Source organism: Herpailurus yagouaroundi, unplaced genomic scaffold (genome assembly GCF_014898765.1).
Source record: "Herpailurus yagouaroundi ecotype Mexico unplaced genomic scaffold, PumYag 141, whole genome shotgun sequence".
NCBI lineage: Eukaryota > Metazoa > Chordata > Mammalia > Carnivora > Felidae > Herpailurus > Herpailurus yagouaroundi.
Window position 1 is genome coordinate 43,344,387 of NW_024412396.1, and position 18,699 is coordinate 43,363,085.

The 18,699-nt window shown below is 42.9% G+C and overlaps 1 protein-coding gene across 7 annotated transcripts in view; it reads left to right on the forward strand.

The window, feature by feature from the left end:
* Positions 1–18,699, forward strand: part of RAD51B (RAD51 paralog B) — a 647,789-nt gene that overhangs the window by 412,959 nt on the left and 216,131 nt on the right. For all 7 annotated transcript variants that reach the window (XM_040477496.1, XM_040477495.1, XM_040477500.1 and 4 more), the window contains exon 8: positions 2,250–2,346. In XM_040477496.1, the coding sequence (XP_040333430.1) occupies positions 2,250–2,346 (97 nt within the window). The remainder of the gene's footprint in view (positions 1–2,249; positions 2,347–18,699) is intronic.

Below are 18,699 nucleotides of genomic sequence, written 5' to 3' on the forward strand. Positions count from 1 at the left end.
TCAGGACAAGTTTCCATTATAGTGGAATGGTAATGAAATTGAGGGGAAAAATGAACTGAATATTTTGGTAAATGGCTTGTCTTTTAACTTACAAGTTTCTAGAGAAGACATATGGTGCCTTTACCTCTTTATTTTCTCCTGTGTATATGGTAACCTGCCTTGGAAGGTAAGTATTCAATATATATATTTTTTCATATTACTATTGCCATATCATTAGAGTTATTTCATTTTCACCAAGCCATCTTATAGAAGAATCCTCTAAAAAAGTAGAGCTTACCTATTTTGATCTCTCAGAAGTTTCACATTTTAAAAAAACTAGGGCAGACAGATAACAGTGTTTTGCTTATTGGTAAATAAAACACATGGTATTTTCAGTATCTTATTGACCTGCCTTTAAATAACTGTTATTTTTCTTACTGGTATTTTAACATAAATTCTTAGCAGTTGAATAAAACTTAAGAAGGACTAAGGATTGGTAGAAATGATCAAGTACTGAAGTATATCCTAATGTAGAAAAATTGTAATTCAGTGTTCTCACATTAGATCCAGTCATCTGAAGCACGTGGCATTTACTAACTTATTAACCTATATATGGTAACAATATATGGCTTCCATTTATTGAATATTTACTATGTGCCAGACATTATGTTAGGTACCTCACATTGATTATCTCACTTAATTCTGGTAAAAATTCTATAAGATAGGTGTGATTTTTACCTATGAATAAATGAAGCTCAAAAGTTTAAGTAACTTTCCCAAGATGCACAGTGTCAGAGTCAGAATTTGAACCCAGTTTTATTAAACTCCAGAGCACATGCCTTATATTATAAAGAGAGAAATGGACTTCATTTTTATTCATACTCCTCAAAATGAACATTTGTTCTTGAAAGAGCAGGCTGTGATTTGACTGTATAAAGCCATTGTAATTGAAGGCATATAGTATGTGATTCTCACCAGTCCAGATGAAAAGAGGCAATACAGAAGAATATGAAGGCAAGGTTAGCAAATACTCAGCAGAAGGCTGCACTGTCTGATCATCACTACAGCATAGCTAGAGACCCACAAGCCTAGCTGACACAACAAAGACCTTGGAAAGGTCATCTTTGCTAATAGAGTACTTCGTTTCTTTGCCTGACCTTGCCATCATGCTCCACCTCTCAGCCCTCAATTAAACTGCCATTGGTATAGGATTTATAATGTGGCCCTGGTTCCTTCAAGAGACAGTGACAGAGGTGTGGCTGAGAAGCTGGACAATAAAGAATAGAGACAGTTTCCATTTCTGTTCAAATTAGGGTGGCAGCAAAATAATAGCTGACCCTCGGGACAGACCAAGACAGTCCAACGAGATGCTTATTCCAGATACTAAATGCCTAGTACCCTTTTCAGAAGGGAGGTTTCCTCTGAGTGACCAAGATGCTCATAGTGTTTATGCATCATGGGAACAAAATCCCGAGAAATGATTGTGGCGTGAGTCATGTTGTAATGTTCCAGGAGAGAATCTGTAGTGTATTCTTCCTTCAGGGTTCTAAACAATATAGTAAACTTTATAAGTGAAGATTTTTCAGGAAAAGAATGGTTTCTTGGCTGAATCAAGTGCCACTGTATGGCAGTGGATCATATGGATTTGAAATGTCATGAGCCTTATTTTGCATAGGTAGGATTATATTAATTTGTGTTTTAAATACATAGCGAGATTGGAAGTTTTTTGTTGGCGTTCAACGAATTTAAAAGAACAGTGTTGTTCCTTTACAGATGAATCTTATTACAGTTTCACAAATTTGGAACTAAAACTCTGACCTTGAGTTAATAAGGAAGACGCTGTAGGCATTCAAATTTTAAATTACCGCTTTTATTTAGCACTAGCAATGTCTTGGGTTGTGGATATAATCCTAAAAATTGAAGTTTGACAAAATGTGTTCCTATGCATCTTAATTCTCTCTGGGTAGACTTCTGTTACTTAGCTAATATGACAGCACCTCTCAGTCCCAATTTACTCAGCATTGAGAAAGAATTGATTGGTGGTTTAAGCTCTAAAAGAAGCGTGTTTCCCGTTTTCTGTGTTTTCAGTGACCTATAGGTTTTGCTAGATATTCTGGCCTAAAGATAAAACTGATGAAAGTCGGAGCTGGGGTTTTCCTACCTGTGTGCTTATCAGTCCTCCCCTGAACCAGTCTGTCTTTTGAGAGCTCTAATAATTAATTTGCTCTCTTTCTTCTCTCTTCCCCCACCTTCTCCCTGTCTGTTCACAGGTTATCTTGACGAATCAAATTACAACGCATCTAAGTGGAGCCCTAGCTTCCCAGGCAGACCTGGTGTCTCCAGCTGATGATTTGTCCCTGTCTGAAGGTAAGGGATCTGTCCTAGAGGGGCTGAAATCTGACACTGACGTACAGTCCCACGGCCTCTCCTCTCTGCCCCATGTTGCGCGGGGAGATTGGGCTAACAGGCCCTGACCAGTGAACCCAGCCAGAGCCTGGAGGTTTAGCTTAGCCAACTTTCCTGGCATCCAATCCCTTCTTTTGGAGAGTCTCTTGCCCTGTCTCCAGAGGCGAGCTCCCCTTTTCATCTGAGTGAAGCACCCTCATAGACATCCATCACCTCTACCTTGAGCCTTGTCACAGCTCCGTAGGTTGCTTTGGGTCCTTAGTACGAGGGCTGGCAAACTGCTGAGTGGCTTGGTTCTTGAGATTGATGCTCACAGGTTGGCTTTCCTGGTGGTCCCATGGCAATGTAGCCTTTTGCTGGTGCTGGGTGCTTTGGGACTGGCTGAAAGTGTATACCGGCATCATGTGCTGGAGATGGGGCATTCCCAACCAGCTTTACAGAAAGATTAAGAAAAACTCTCCACGTCGGTAAATCTGCAAACTTTTCTCCACCCTCCCATGCTAGCAAAGGTCAGGCTGGCTATGGTTTACGTAGCAAGGGGAATTACACCACTGAGCCAGTGGGTGGTTTCTAGTTTTATTGAAAGTTCTTATGTGACATTTCGGAGCTCTGCTGGTTGTGGGCTGGATAAATGTGCATTAGCTGTGACAGATCCCTCTGCGCTTCCATTTTCTGCGAAGCCTTCATGAGGGAGCAGATGGGACTTGCAGGCCTGGTGAGGCTCCTGACTGCCAGGTGGTCTTGCATGGATTGGCCGCAGTTTACCATCTCAAGAATTGGAAGGACCACAGCCCTTGCTTCTCAGTGTTTTTCAGAGTGAAAACTAATTAGTTGGGGGCAGCTGGGTGGCTCAGTCAGTTAAGCGTCTGACTCTTGATCTCGGCTCAGGTCATGATATCATGGTTCATGAGATCAAGCTCTGAGTGGGGCTCGTCTGTGAGGAGCCTGCTTGGGATTCTCTGTCTTACTCTCTCTCTCTCCCTCCCTCCACTCACACACACACACTCTCTCTCTCTCTCAAAATAAATAAATAAACATTTTTTAAAAAACCCTAATTACTTATTTTTTAAAGTTGTAAAATGCCCTGCATCCCCTATTTCCACATTCAGTGATGTTTCATCTCTCCCCCATCACCTGGACCGAAAACCCGAATCGTTTACTCTTCTTCCCTCCCTGCACTCCTGTCATCCAGTCTTCTTGGCTCTTCTTTCCAGATAATATTTTTTCCTCTGTCCCCTGTTCTTTGTAAATTTTTAAAAAAATGTTTATGGATAGTATACATTTTTTTTAAGTAGGCTCCATGCCCAGTGTGGGGCTTGAACTCATGGCCCTGAGATCAAGAGTTGCATGCTCTACTCGGGGCGCCTGGGTGGCGCAGTCGGTTAAGCGTCCGACTTCAGCCAGGTCACGATCTCGCGGTCCGTGAGTTCGAGCCCCGCGTCGGGCTCTGGGCTGATGGCTCGGAGCCTGGAGCCTGTTTCCGATTCTGTGTCTCCCTCTCTCTCTGCCCCTCCCCCGTTCATGCTCTGTCTGTCTCTGTCCCAAAAATAAATAAACGTTGAAAAAAAAAAATTAAAAAAAAAAAAAAAAAGAGTTGCATGCTCTACTGACTGAGCCAGCCAGTCACCTCTTCTTTGTAATTTGTATTGTGATCAGCTGACTTATTAAACTCACAGATTATTTTTATAGATCCCAAAACGGCCTCCCAACTCTAGCCTCACTGCCATTTCCATTCTGCCACCACCAAATTAAACTCTCCGAATCTGGCTTCCTTTTACTGTGTCACTTTCCTACTCAGAAATCTTGGAGTTGTTTTAGCTCATTTCCTGAGAATGGGCTTAAATCAAGAAGTCACTTTTAAAATATTCAGGTATTTGTGGTTTGTTAGCTTGAAATCAGCCAGGGTGGAAGGATTTACACCATGGGAATCAGCACATGTTAAAAATCAGGATTTTTTTGCTTTTCTTCTCTTTTGTGTGGATCAGTTTCCAAAATACCACTAGAGACAGTTAATGCTTCCTTACCCCTCACAGTCTGCCCTTTTCTTCCTGTTCCCCTTGGTTCTTGCCAGTGTCCTGGGTGAACTCCTATGCCAACCATGTTGACTTTCTGCCCACCACTCCCCACTCCTGTCTCCATGCCACTGCAGAGACAGCATGTTCCATCTAGAATAGCATTTCCCTTTTTCACTTCTACTGCTTCCTTTCTTCCCAAATTCCCTGACCCCTTCAAGATTTATTTAAAGGCCACCACTTTCACAAAATCCCCTTGTTTGTTCCAGTCTGCACTGGTCTCACTCCTTCTTCCTCCTCTGTGACCCTTCTACCTGTTCTGCTTTCTAAAGAAAAGGTCTAGGAAAACTAATTTAACTTTTCATGTTTTCCTGACTAGATTGGAAGATTAAAAAAAAAATACTTTTTTTTTAATGTTTAGTTTTGAGAGAGAGAGAGAGAGAGAGAGAGAGAGAGAGAGACCCAGCACAGAGCAGGGGAGGGGCAGAGAGAGAAGGAGATAGAGAATCCGAAGCAGGTTCCAGGCTCCGAGCTGTCAGCACAGAGCCCGACACGGGGCTCAAACCCACTAACTGTCATCTCATGACCTGAGCTGAAGTCTGATGCTCAACTGATTGAACCACCCAGGTGCCCCTAGATTGGAAGATTTTTTTAAGGGCACCGGCTATCTTGTATTCTTTTTGCATCTATGGTTGTGCCTAAGTGACTAGAAAAGTTCTAGGCTTATAGAAGGCAGTAAATAAATGCTGAATGGATACCAAAGTAAATACTTTGTAAACAGTAACCATGAGACTCACACAAAGCACCTGATTAAAAATTGTGATTTATTTCACACACACACACACACACACACACACACACACACACACACACACACCCACTTAGAGAGAACTAAGGATTGTTTAATTTTTTAAAACCCAGCAGGGGGGGGGGGGGGGGGGGGGGCGGGGCTAGGTGGCTCTGTCAGTTAAGTGTTGGACTCTTGATTTTGGCTCAGGTTGTGATCTCACAGTTCATGAGTTTGAGCCCCATTTCAGGCTCCATACTGATGGTGCAGAGTAGGCTTGGGATTCTCTCTCTCTCTCTTTCTCTCTCTCAAAAGAAATAAACTTAAAAAAAAACAATAAGTAATAGTACTTTGCTTTGTCTTGGCTTTCTTATCTTAAGCAAAGAAGAGGAACAAAACAGATACAAAGGAAATTGTTTTGGGGCTCCGGTGTAACTGCTTCCAGAAAATGGTAAAGGTGTGTTCAGGGCAAGGGGAGACTTACCCGCTCATCCTTTGACAACTTTTTAAAATTACGAAATCCTAGGGGCAATGGAAATAATTGATTTTTCTAGAGCTTTCCTTTGTATAGCTGAGCAGGTAAAGAGGCTATAGAAATATTTTTTCCTGAAGTCTATAATGAAGTTCCTTACCAGTAAACTAAAATGGACAATTTTCCTAGAACATTTTCCTAGAACATTTATACCTACCTATTCAAATACATTGCAATGGTTGTTAATGCCACTATGATTAATAGGTATAAATTATTTTGTTGTCTCCAGCATCCCGTGTATCAGCTTTGACATTGTGTTATTAGCTCTGTGATCTTGGGCAGGTCTTTTGATAACTTGGGTTTTTTTCTATTAAAGGACAGGCTGGATAAATACAACATTGCTGAAGTCTTTTCTAGCTCTACCGTTGTGAGATCATGATGTGGGTCTGAAGATCAGGAGTATTCACTTGTTGATGGGGTTTTAAAATTCTGATTTATGGGGGCGCCTGGGTGGCGCAGTCGGTTAGGCGTCCGACTTCAGCCAGGTCACGATCTCGCGGTCCGTGAGTTCGAGCCCCGCGTCAGGCTCTGGGCTGATGGCTCAGAGCCTGGAGCCTGTTTCCGATTCTGTGTCTCCCTCTCTCTCTGCCCCTCCCCGGTTCATGCTCTGTCTCTCTCTGTCCCAAAAATAAAAATAAACGTTGAAAAAAAAAATTTTTTTAAATAAAAAAAAAATAAAATTCTGATTTATGGTGTGGGAAGAATGGCCTTGTATTTTCCTAGATTAAGCATAATAGAAAGGATCTTCAGGAATCTTAGCATTGATACTTTGGCATACTTGTAAGAGCCTCCTCTCCCCACATTGCTCTCTCCTGACTCTAAACAATTCCTGTCTTGTCTGTCTCTTGCCCTCTCTGCCTCTCCCCCACACAGACCTATACACAAGAAGATGTGTGTGCAAACTTGTGAGAGTGAGAAACACACCGATGGGGTGAGCTCAGGGTCCACCCTGCCCTGTAATAGATTTCAGCTGCAGAGCAGAGGGCATGGCTTAAACAGTGCTCCCTTGAAAACGGTTGTAGGGTGAGAACAAGCGGCCAAGAGCAGCCAGCGATAAAATGATCTGAGTTGACCTAAGGGAAATACCCAGCAGGGGCCAATTCAGGGAAATGAAGTCCCTTCTGCTCTGATGCAGAGCAGGGAATGAATATAAGTGACCTGGCCCAACTGAGAGATCTCTTCCACCCCAGCGGATCCTGTACTATTAATATCTGCCAGCTGCAGGCCCAGAGCATCCCCCTGCTGAGATCAAAAGAGCCCCTATCTTAGCTGGAACAAGGTCATCTTCACAGAGCTGTAAAAGCAAGCCCTGACTGGCTGCAAGGACCTCTATGGGGGAGGAGAAGTCGGGAGATGGGGAGGTGCTCTCTCACGCTCCTTTAATCTCAGCTGACCAGCTGTTGCCCTCCCAGTGTTTGTAAAGTTGAGAGTTCTTTGTTTTTGTGTTGCTAGCTTTTTTCCCCCCCTTACTAAGTTTGTGGCTGGCTTGTTGCTTGGATCATGTTGATGGAACCATGTTCACTGCTTGGGTCCATGGTATGATTCCCTTCATTGGGGTTTCTTCCACTCTTGAATTATCCAGTTCCCAGGTGGGAGAGCCCAAGAAGAGAGAAGCGGACCCCAGAGGTCAAGGACTTTCTCTGCATTGCTCCTGCCCCATAGCATTGTGCCTGGAGAAGGAAAGAGAGGACAAATTGAATTTTCCCTATTTTTTTAGAATAACTTCTCATAGGTACAGTGTGCTTGTCAATTTCAGCCTGCCTTTCACAAGCATTATTTCATTCTGTGGGGAGAATGGAACCTTCAAGACTTATGCAAATTGACCAAAAATCACCGCCCTGTGAACCTAAGGGTGGAAATCCAGATTTCTGGTTTTATAATCTACATCGTTCTCAACCAGGCTCTGTGAATCAAAGTATTTTCCGTTTTAGTTTTTTGTTTTGTTGACAGAAACTCAGGCAACTAGATTATTACGAAGTCGAGTGACTGGTTATTGACTAGGTTATTGTGACTGTTCTGTGGCCAAGGACATGTTTCTTAGATGCCCTTGCCAATTCTTCCTGGTGGTCATCGAAAATACTAAGAGTGACTGGATCTCAGTCATAGGGAATATCCCTTTTCCCCATACTGATCAGCAGAGAAAGGATCTAACCGTCCAGCTGGCCCAAGACTCCATGCGCTATTCTAAAGTCATCTGGGATTTGGGCAGAAGGACTGGGCTCCTGCCACACAAGCACAGTTGGTAGGTGAGGTTGACGTATGGTGACAGTGGCTCCTGTGCAAGATTGAAGCTCTGTTCAACCTGCACCTTTGGCTTTCTCTCCTCTGAGGACTTAATGGGATAGCAGTAACTTCAGTGTGGTGACACAGCCCATTTCAGGAGTCCCAGACAGCTTCATGGAAAGGAAGACATGATTAGGCTGCCATCCTGGCATTTCCAGCGTCTGGCATGTTAGTATCCTCTTATCAGCATTAATAGTTTTTGACAGATAATAGCACTCGAAAACTAAAAATTAAAAGTGCATGGATGGGTAAAGGAAAGAACTTAAGAGAAAAAGTGGTACTTACTACAACCAAGAGTGGTTTCTAGTTTTAGTATTGGAAGCCTTTCTATTCCAGTTGAATTGATGGCTGATTTCATGTGCAAGAGAAAGTATTTTGGGATTCATACTCCTCAAGCAACCATCCCTGCAAAAAGCTGGAGTCCCTTTGAAAGATTATATGCAAGTGCATGGCTTGTGTCTCTTTTAAAATAAATTCAACAAGCAAGAGCAGCTCAGAATGGTTGGGGCGAATCAGGGACTTATGGTTGTGAAAGAAGCAAACTTCAAAGCATGGTATGAATTTTCAAGTTTTATTTCCACTCTTGCTTTCCAGCTGGATCTGCTCTGGATTTACTGCAGGATGTTTGAAAATGTGGCTCCCTGCTAATCTCAGACAGTTGCTATGATCAATGGTTTCTTTCATTTCCGATAAAAAACACTGGTGTTTCTGCTTAAATTGTGTGTACTTTCAGCTTTATTATTATAGTTGTAATTTATTGTCCAGCATTACCCAAATTTGTAATCCATTAACCACAGACTTTGGGGTTGGTTGGTCAAGTTAGCAGAACTCTCTCCATACTTTAGCTCCAAGGCCCTCCACAGCCCAATCCCAGACTAAGAATGTGCACTGGTTGGGGTAGGACCATGTACAAATGAGTCTGAGTGGAGCAGCCTTAAAAATCCACTTCTCAGGGGTATGGTGCAGGTTGGCTGTAATTATTGCTTTGAAAACATAAAGTGTCACCGTGTGCCTATGAGGTTAACATTAACAACTGTGATCAGCATTGTTAACATTAACATATCTATATAGCATTTTAAAATGTCCTAAAATGATGAATCACTTAAACCACCTCAAGCAACTGAAGCATGAAGGAGAGAAGGGAATTACTCAAAGGCCACACAATAAGCAAGTGGTGGTGGTGCTGGTGCCAGGAACAGAAGTTAGAGCCCCTCCCATGAAAGCCTGGATTTGGATACTGTTGCCTCTTAGGAGTGCATTTTGGATAAAAATGGTTAAGGGTCCTAGTGACCTTTTGACCTTTTATCCCCAAGCCACAGGACATATATCAACACATACAACCTCACATACTTCCATTCACAAGGGACACACCACACCTACCCATGTCCCATCCTCCCTGGTATCCATGGCACTTAGCTGAATGTATATTACTTCCAACAGCTGTTCAGATGCCACGAAAGGCCTAATTTATAGAAAAAGATTAAAAGCACTAAAACCCTGTGGTGTTTAGCTAAAGAAAGCCTACTTATTATTATGTGAGGTAGGGGCAGCTAGAGTTGAGAGAGGATGGACACAGCATGCAAAGGTCTGACAAGCTGTAAATCTCAAAAGGGACAGGAGCTTGTTAAAGATGTGCAGCAGGGAGACCAGGGAGTGACAGGACCAAGGAAGAGGGATCAATAGGAGGAAGGGAACACTGAAGTGAGTCACCAGGAAGTGCTTCTTGGTCAGGAGCTCTGTTTTGCTAGCAATAGTTTGCCAAAGAGAGACACATTGGAAGCATGAGGTACGTTACGATCAAATTAGATGAACGTCAGAGAGCTTTCTTGGGGGACGGTCTTTGAGGTGGTTCATGGGAAGGCTGGGCTAGATATTTTGAAAATATTTTACTCTTATCCACAGACTTCTTCACTACTTAGGATTTACTGGCTAATTTCCCAGATCTGCACATGTTCCTGTTACCATCTCAGTGTCATGAAGGCAGAAGGGACAAGAACACCAAAGCCAGTCTTGTCAATTGCTTCAACTACAGAGATGATGGGGCCAAAAGCCCAAGAATGAGATGCTGGGGAGTTGGGGGGGTGTGATCCCAGAGGGGTTCAAATTGGAAGGATTTTCTGAGGTCAGATTTGTGTTTACCATCATCAAAGAGAATTCTATACCAAATATGAGAAGCCTCTAGGTCAGAGATCATAAAGAAGGGAAGAATGGCTGGTTTCTAGGAGTGGTGCCCAGAGGATAACTTAGTTTGCATCGTAATGTGGCATGAAAAACCCAGAATGCATTTGTGATCTTTGCTAGGATGTGGGGAGGATTATAACAGGGTCTAGCAAGGTGGTCTAGCCCAAGGATGGTCCAGCTGATCTCTGACCTAGGTTCAGTTCTCTCTGAGGGCTTTGCTTTTCTCCATTTTTCAGATAAGCCACTCAATAAATACTGGTTGGATTAAGCTGCATTTCATTTGGTCATACTGACATTTCCTATGCAATAGCTGAATTCCTGCATATATTAGCATAGTTTTAGAGCTATGGCCCCTCCAAAAACAACTTTTTTGGCTCAATGAAGAGACTTTCAAGTGCCTTCCAACCTGATGATTTTGTGAGTTGTAGAGCCCCTGCTATATGCACTATGTTAATGTTATAGGAAATTCAGAAATGAGCAAGATATGGTCCTTGCCCACAAGATATTTACAGTGTAGTTTGAGAATAGTTCTAAAGGAGAACATTATTAGGTAGAATGTGTGTGGTACTTTCAGACAAGACGGTGTGCACCAAAGCTTCCAGGATTTAGGAAGAAGAACACATCTCTTTCAGCAGAGGGGAATCTGAAGGGTCCAGGGAGGAAAATATAGGAGATAGCACTTGAGGGATAGAAAGGATTTCAACAGGCAAAGACGAGTAAAGATCAGGAAATGCTATGAACTAAGGCATTAAGTTCAAAATGGGCCATGTCCTGCCCGTATCTCCTGTTACTCTCCCCCCTATCCATTCTAGCCTCATAGCCCACACTCTTGTTTCTCACATTCACCAAAGTGTTTCTGCCTCTGCGCTTTTGCATTTGCTATTCCCACTGACTGGAGCACTTGTCCATATCCCCTCCTTGGCCTCCTTTTTCACTACATTCAGTGTTGCTCAAGGGTCCTCTTCTCAGAGAAGTTTTTCTTCACCTCTCTAAGATGGAGCCCCTAGCCCCATCCCATCTTCTTCTTTCTTCCAAGCCTGCTTTAATTTTCTTCATTGTCCTTATCACTACCTGACCTCATATTATAAATTAACCTATGGGTTTACTGCCTGCCTCCTTTGCTTTCATATAATCGCCTCAAGGGCAGGACTTTGTCTTGATCACTCCTGTATTCTATAGTTCCTGGAGAGTACTCAGTAAATCTGGGATCTGTGTTGTAAGAAAATGCAGGATATGCTGGGAAGAGGGCAAAGGAGCCTCATTTGCCTGTGGTGGTCATTTGTAATAAATCTAGAAATGGGTTGGGGCCAGACTTTGAATGCCAGACTGAATTTAGATTTTATGCTAAAATGATCATAACTATGCACTCTCAAGGTTATCTGGATGAGATGTGTAGGATGGTTAGGGATAGGGAGATTGGAAGTAGGGAGACAATGAACTCATTGAATATCTAGGGAAGTGGAGCATCCATTGTGTACCAGCAACTATACTTAGTGCTGAGAATACAGAGATGGAAAAATGACATTCTAGATAGAGGGCATATCATTACCAAAGATATGATGGAAAGAGCATGGTCATATGAAGAGGTGAAATAATTCCTTATGACTGGGAGTATGGGGGAGGGGGGTGGATGTAGGAGAAATGCAAGGGATGAGACTTGAGAAGTAGGCAATGTGGATCGTGGACATCTGGCATGCCGCATTAGGGAGTTTGTGACTTTTCCCAAAGCCCCTGTGAGAAGAATGTGAAGATAATCCATTGGCAACACGTCATTTCCTCGATCAACATGATTGATGAGGCTTATTTGAGTGGCTGAGAATGTTTCTCTTTCCTCCCTTACAGTTCCATGTGCATCCCTTCCAAAGCCACATGCTCAATCAAAGAAGATGGACGATCTTTCCAGATAGAGTAGTGCTGTTCTTTAGTCAAGGATATAGAGTGGTTGTGTTTCCATACCAGAACCTCTATTCCAGTGGTTCTCAAACTTCAGCATGCATTAGAATCACCAGGGGTGAGGGTGGGGTGGGTATTAATGTATGCATTGCTGGGCCCCCACTCCCAGGGCTTCATTCAGTCAGGAGAGGGGCCAGATAATTTGCATTTCTAACAGATTCTCATGCGTTGTTGATACTGCTGGTCTAGGGACCATACTTTGAGAACAATTCTTTATTCAGTGGGTTTCTTATCTGTGTTAGGCACCAAGAATACCAAGATGAATGTGTCTCCATCTGAGCTCCCAAGGAGACTAGTTAAAGAACTTTGTCTGACTGAGCAGATATCATTATAAGTTTGCTTCTAAAAACAGGTGTGTGTACCTCTGTCAATCCCATCAGTCACATCCATTCTCAGCATCTTCTCCTTCTTCTTTATCAACTCATTGGGGCGCCTGGGTGGCGCAGTCGGTTAAGCGTCCGACTTCAGCCAGGTCATGATCTCGTGGTCCGTGAGTTCGAGCCCCGCGTCAGGCTCTGGGCTGATGGCTCAGAGCCTGGAGCCTGTTTCCGATTCTGTGTCTCCCTCTCTCTCTGCCCCTCCCCCGTTCATGCTCTGTCTCTCTCTGTCCCCAAAAATAAATAAATAAATGTTGAAAAAAAAAAAAAAGTAGAGCCCAGGAAACAAACCTCAGTGAATAAGTGGTTGATTGAGCTTAAGGGGTAGATCCAAGGCCCAACCAGAAAGACCCACCTTGACCTTTCAGGGATCAAACTGCAACCAAGGAAAATAGCTTGTACTTTCACAAGATGATACAAAACTCAGGTAATCAGAAAAAAGAAAAAGAAAAAAATCTTGTGGTCATTAGAAGGTAAACTCTTTGGGGCCCTTGGGTGGCTCAGTCAGTTAAGCATTGGACTTCGGCTCAGGTCATGATCTCGCAGTTTGTGAGTTTGAGCCCCGCATCAAGCTCTGTGCTGACAGCTCAGAGCCTGGAGCCTGCTTCAGATTCTGTGTCTCCTCCTCTCTCTGCCCCTCCCATGCTCATGCTCTGTCTCTCTCTGTCTCTCAATAATAAATGTTAAAAAATCTTTTTTAGAAGGTAAACTCCTTGAAGGTGGGAATCTTTGTCTCTTTTGTTCGCTACTGGATCATCACAGCCTACGATAGTGCCTGGTAATAGTAGTTCCTCAATAAATATTTGATGAATCAATGAGGCACCTACGGCTGCAAAGTAGGGGCAATCAAAGAATTAGCTGAAGCTTTAGATGTGTACTTACCTTAAAGAAGCATGAAACTGCTATTGTGATTTTTCTCACTGGACATACATATATGCTTTAAAATTCCTCTAAAGTGTGTTCAACTTTATGTACCTGCACTGAATACGTGTGATAAATAACATTAGGCAATGCAGGGAAAGTGTCAGAAGGGAAAGAATGGGAGCTTAATAACTCTGTTTTTGAAGGGGAACTCTCCCACATTGACATCAGAGTGGACTGAAGTAGTTTAGTCTGATATACAAAAAGGATGTTTATTAGGGACCTACTGTCTACTAGGTCCTGTGCTAGGCAGATGCTAAGGGCTAAAAAGCTCTTTACAGAGACAAAAGCTCTTTACAAAGCTCATAGTCAGGAGGGGGAAAGTGTGATGGATGAGTAAGTGAAGTGTGCTGTGATGGCTGTAGGTGTAGGATATCACTGTGGAAAGCATGCATGAGTCCTGGTTTGGGGATGGAAGCTCTCTGGGAGAGCTTTCCAGTGAGGAGACACTTGAGCTGGATCTTGAAGGATCAGTAGCAGTTCCCAAGAGGAGAAAGAGGTTGGGAAGGGGGCTCCTGGCCTAGAGAAAAGCCCATGTAATGGACTAGAGGCAGGTGCCATAGGGGACCTATGGGAGGGGTGCTGTGGCTGGCACAGAAGAGAGTGGCATGAGGTCTGTCTGTCGCGATTGGCAGTGGCCAGGTTGTGAAAAGTGTTACCCATCACACTAGTCACTTTGCATTCTTTCCTGAGGGTGATGGGGAGCCATTGAAACAAGGAAGAGGCAGGATTATTTTGTGGTTCAAAGAGATTTCTCAGGGAGCAATGTACAGGTTACAGGGAATGGGGATGAAACTAGAGAGCTTGGATTTTGATCTCTTTGAGGGGAATCACTTTTGGGTGGGAATGGAAACTTTGCAATTAACTTTAACCATTCTAAAGTCTGGGTGGCCAGATCTGGTTTTGATTTCTCACCTCATCAACCTGGGTGAGATTTCTTTGGTGCATCAGGCTTCTGAGTAGCATCAGGTGAGTCTTCCATTTATCAAGGCATTTTATAATTAGAAATGGCTTATCTGTAATTCTTTGTTAGGTGGTAAGAGAAAATAGTAAATTATTTAAATGGCACTGTGGGAATTAATCAATGTTTTCTGCTCTTTTTGCTAGTGATAATAATATTGAGTGTTTAATATGTACCAAACTAAGCATGAGAAATCTCAGCCGATTTCTGGGGTTCCATTATTGCCTCCATTTTAGCAACAAAGACACTGAAGCTTGGAGCATTTACATAAGCTGCTGATGGTTAGCTAACTAGTGATTAGCATGGATTCAAACCCAAGAGTCTGGCTCCAGAGTCTGTTCTCTTGACCAGGATATTATACTCAGTTCTACAAGATGCTAATACAACTACCCTGCTGAGTGTATGATCATGTATTTCTGCCTGCCATTGCCAGAGTTGAGTGTCCCATGCTAAGTGATATGATAATTGTGGCCACTTCTTTGTAGGCTCCCTGAAATCTGTTTACAGACAGACCTTAGAGCAGAGGTGTTTTTAACAGTAGATAAGGCACTGCATTTCAAATTAGGAGACCTGTGTTCAGCAACCAGCTCTGCCACAAACCACCTGTGTTATTTTGAGCAAGTCACTTAACTTCTCTGGGCCTCTGTTCCCTCGGCCACATATTGCATTAGGTGATGCCTTTGTGAAGTTTCCTTCTTTGAGGGGCAAATTGATACTTCTTTTTCAAGTTTCAGACAAACTTCTCTGTTTCTCCTTTAAAGATGAACAAAGCAGAATGGACTGAGGGTTGATGGGGGCTGGGGGAGAGGGGAAAGTGGGTGATGGGCATTGAGGAGGGCATTTGTTGGGATGAGCACTGGGTGTAGTATGGAAACCAATTTGACAATAAATTATATTAAAAAAAAACAAAAAAAAAATAAAAAAAAAATAACGATGAACAAAGCAAACCCCAGGCTGGACCAAACCCTCTATGAGCATTTTAGCACATCTCTTTGTCACTATCACTATTATATTGGTTATGTAGAACAGCAGTCTTCACATTTTTTTTGAGTCCACAACTCATGGTTTTTAGGCACACGACCCCAAAATATGTAAAACTGCTATCTCTAAAATGTAGAGCTACTATACTATTATATAAAACACACCAGAAATAGAGGTTTTAAAAAATGAAATAGATTCAAACATTTTCTTCCCACATCGCAATGAGTCATCATCTATATGCCTGCCACTGATGTCATGGGGACAGTTCAAATGTATCCCCTCCTTTTCATTGCAAAGCTCCTTACTGTCCCCAAAAGAATGAGAATCAACCTAACACTTGAGCATTGGCTCCATTCTTTCAGTTGTTCATTCATTCACATATGAAGCATCTATAATATAAAAACTTGCTAGGTGTTCAGGGGATAACAAGAATAAATCAGGGTTGGCCTCTACCCTCTAGAACATAAAGGTTAATTCTAATTTTTGTCAACCTTATCTTGGAATCCTAGAATTCCTGCATACAGTAATGGAGCCAAACCTTACATCTAAACAGGTTGTATGTATTGTGCTACAATGGCTAGGACAGGAAAAGATAGGAAAGCCCAGAAAAGAGGTCCACACACAGTGAAAATCACACTGAGCATAGCACTTGGTGAGGTACCAGGATGTGAGAGGCAGATTGTAGATGTGTGGGGCACTCATGGAGAGGAGAGACCATCAGGACCTTTGGGTGTCTTGGGCCACCATCTTAGGGTATTAGGACACCATAAAGATGGACTCCCTGACCATTCTGTCCTGAGTCACAAGGTATGCAGGGCCCTGTATCAGCCAACAGACAGCCTCCATCACTCATAAAACTACAGGCTGTAAATCAGCCCCATGTTTCACTGAGAACTGGCCCGGATGGCCAAGGTAGCTCTGTGCAGCTTAGCACCTGTGGTGGGTGACTGTTTTTTTTGGCCAGCTGTTTCATGAGCACCACATCAGATAAACTGCACTTGGTTCCTATGCTCACTCCAGACACAAACAATTAAGCACATCCTGCTGGAATAGTCATGTTAGGGAACCTGGCTTTCCTGTGCTGATCATCTGGTTTTCCTGTCCCTCAGGGTCAGAGTTTGGAGATGCTGTTGAGGCAACCTTGAGAAAGCTGTTAACCCTTAAAGGGGGTTTAGCTGTTCATCAGCAAATGTATTCAAAAACGGTTTGCAGCCAAAGCCTTACCATGTATGGCAGTTTTCAATAATTATCAAAATCATGATTTCATTAATTTTGTCCTCTATTCAGGGCTGGCTTAGAGAAGTAGGAGATTGCAATTAATGGATCCTTTTCTGGTTTTGTAACCAAGTTGCATTCTCAAGTTGAGGGAACCACCTTGCACTTCTTAGTTTATTCATCTGTGTATGGGGGTAAAGGTACCCATGCCGCCAGTGAAATTTCACAAGTGAAACCTCATGTAGTTGGGTTCCCAAGTTCATGAGAAATCCCTTTTCTTCATGAGAGTGCACAGATCAGCCGAGACTAGCATGACTAATTCTAGAACGAGTCCAAGCCGAACAGCTCTCTGGAGGAGTCCTCTGCAATTAGTATGCATGACCCACTAAGGCCTTTGCCCAACTAGCATTGGGAACCACGATGGGCATGGCTCAGTGTCATCTTGATATTCTGCCCTACTGATAAACACTCCTGCAGTTCTAAGTGTATATGCAATTGGTGATGAGCAGGTGTTTGGGAAATCTTTGAAAACATGTAAGTTAGTAATGCTATCTCTTTGGAAAGACATACATCCTTAGAGGTGAAGTTCCAGGGGAAGGGCCTGGTGGAGAAAGAGTGGGAGTATATGTTGATCACTGGAGGACAGCTTACAGTATGCCAGGCAATGGATTGCGCCATCAGGAAAGGAATCTAGAAAGGTGAGGAGACTCGTGAGAAAGAAAGTGACTTCTGCTGACAGATCACTGTTGTTCAGACTCCATGAGGATGAGAAAGGAAAGCCAAAAACCTACATGACAACTTCTTTGGGGTTGGAAAAAAATATTGATTTTTTTTTTCTAGCCGGAATTTGACAGGGTCAGTTCACGTCTGGGTTTTCAGCACTTAATACAGGGCCCTTTTGTCTTGGGAGGCGGCTGGACTGGTTTTTCCTCCAGGCAGGTGCACAGAGGGCGTTTATTGTAGCCTGAAACACAAACACCAAGCCCCTAGGCCCTGATCCACACACTCTCCAGTGTGGCTCAAGGAAATAAAGTGAACAATGTCTCTTGCAACAGGCTAGCACTGTAAATACCACTCCTGAATGAAATATTTCTTAAAACTTTGTATCCGTAACTCGATCATCTCTTAAAACTTAATTATATGTCGGGGAAAAGGAAGCTATTGGCTCCTCCAGCTGTCCAGGTTGAACAAGAGCGCACAATGGAGCATATCCGATTCGCGGCCTTGCTTAGGTAATCAGATTAATATCTCCTGAATTGAATTTACCCTTTTGATATGGAGTCTTACAGCTGCCTTGTTTCACATCTCAAATTCTGACAAAGCTGTGCGGCCTTTGAGTAATTTCCCTGAAATCTATATGCGGGAAGCCTGTTCTCTTTCGAGCACTTTTTGGGACTTGTACCAATTAAATCTGTTTCTGGCACACTTTTAATGGCATACTTTCCCCTGAGTCAACAACTGCTCCAAAATCTGAGGTCATTTGTTTAATTTAAAAGCAAAGGTTATGAAACAACCATTTCAGGCTTCACCAGCCAAGCCCCTGTGGCTTTGAAAGGGGTGATGAGACAGGGGAAAGGCTAATAAACTGGATTTCTTACACACAAAATAAATTAATTACCGTGTTTCTGTTAAATCAGTATCAAACCAGGTTTGTCCACACCCTCTCTGCCAACCTGGCTGTCCCTTTCTCTTCAAACACACCCCCTTCTTCTGGGACTTTCATCCTCACGATTGAAGTTCACCCTCTTGCTGTTGTTCTTGCAAAACAAACATCTGGAGTGGATTTTTGTCAGCTGGAGTTGAGAGAGAACTGTAAATGATGCGATGATTTTTTTTCACCCTTATTAAATTTATTTATAGCCAGTCTGAGGCCAGGAAACATGTTTTTAAATGGCTAGAGCCCTTGATTGGAAGTTCTCAAGGAACACACAGTGGATGGCATTTTCCCCCTTGCCATTTTCTGAATAATACAAGGATAAAATTACATAATTCCCCATTTGGGTGGTTGGTTTTTTGGGGTGTTTTTGTTTTTGTTTTTGTTTTTGTTTTTCCTGAAGAACCCTTCATTAGGACATTTTGTACGTCAGCATTCTTCCACTGTATTAGCTTAT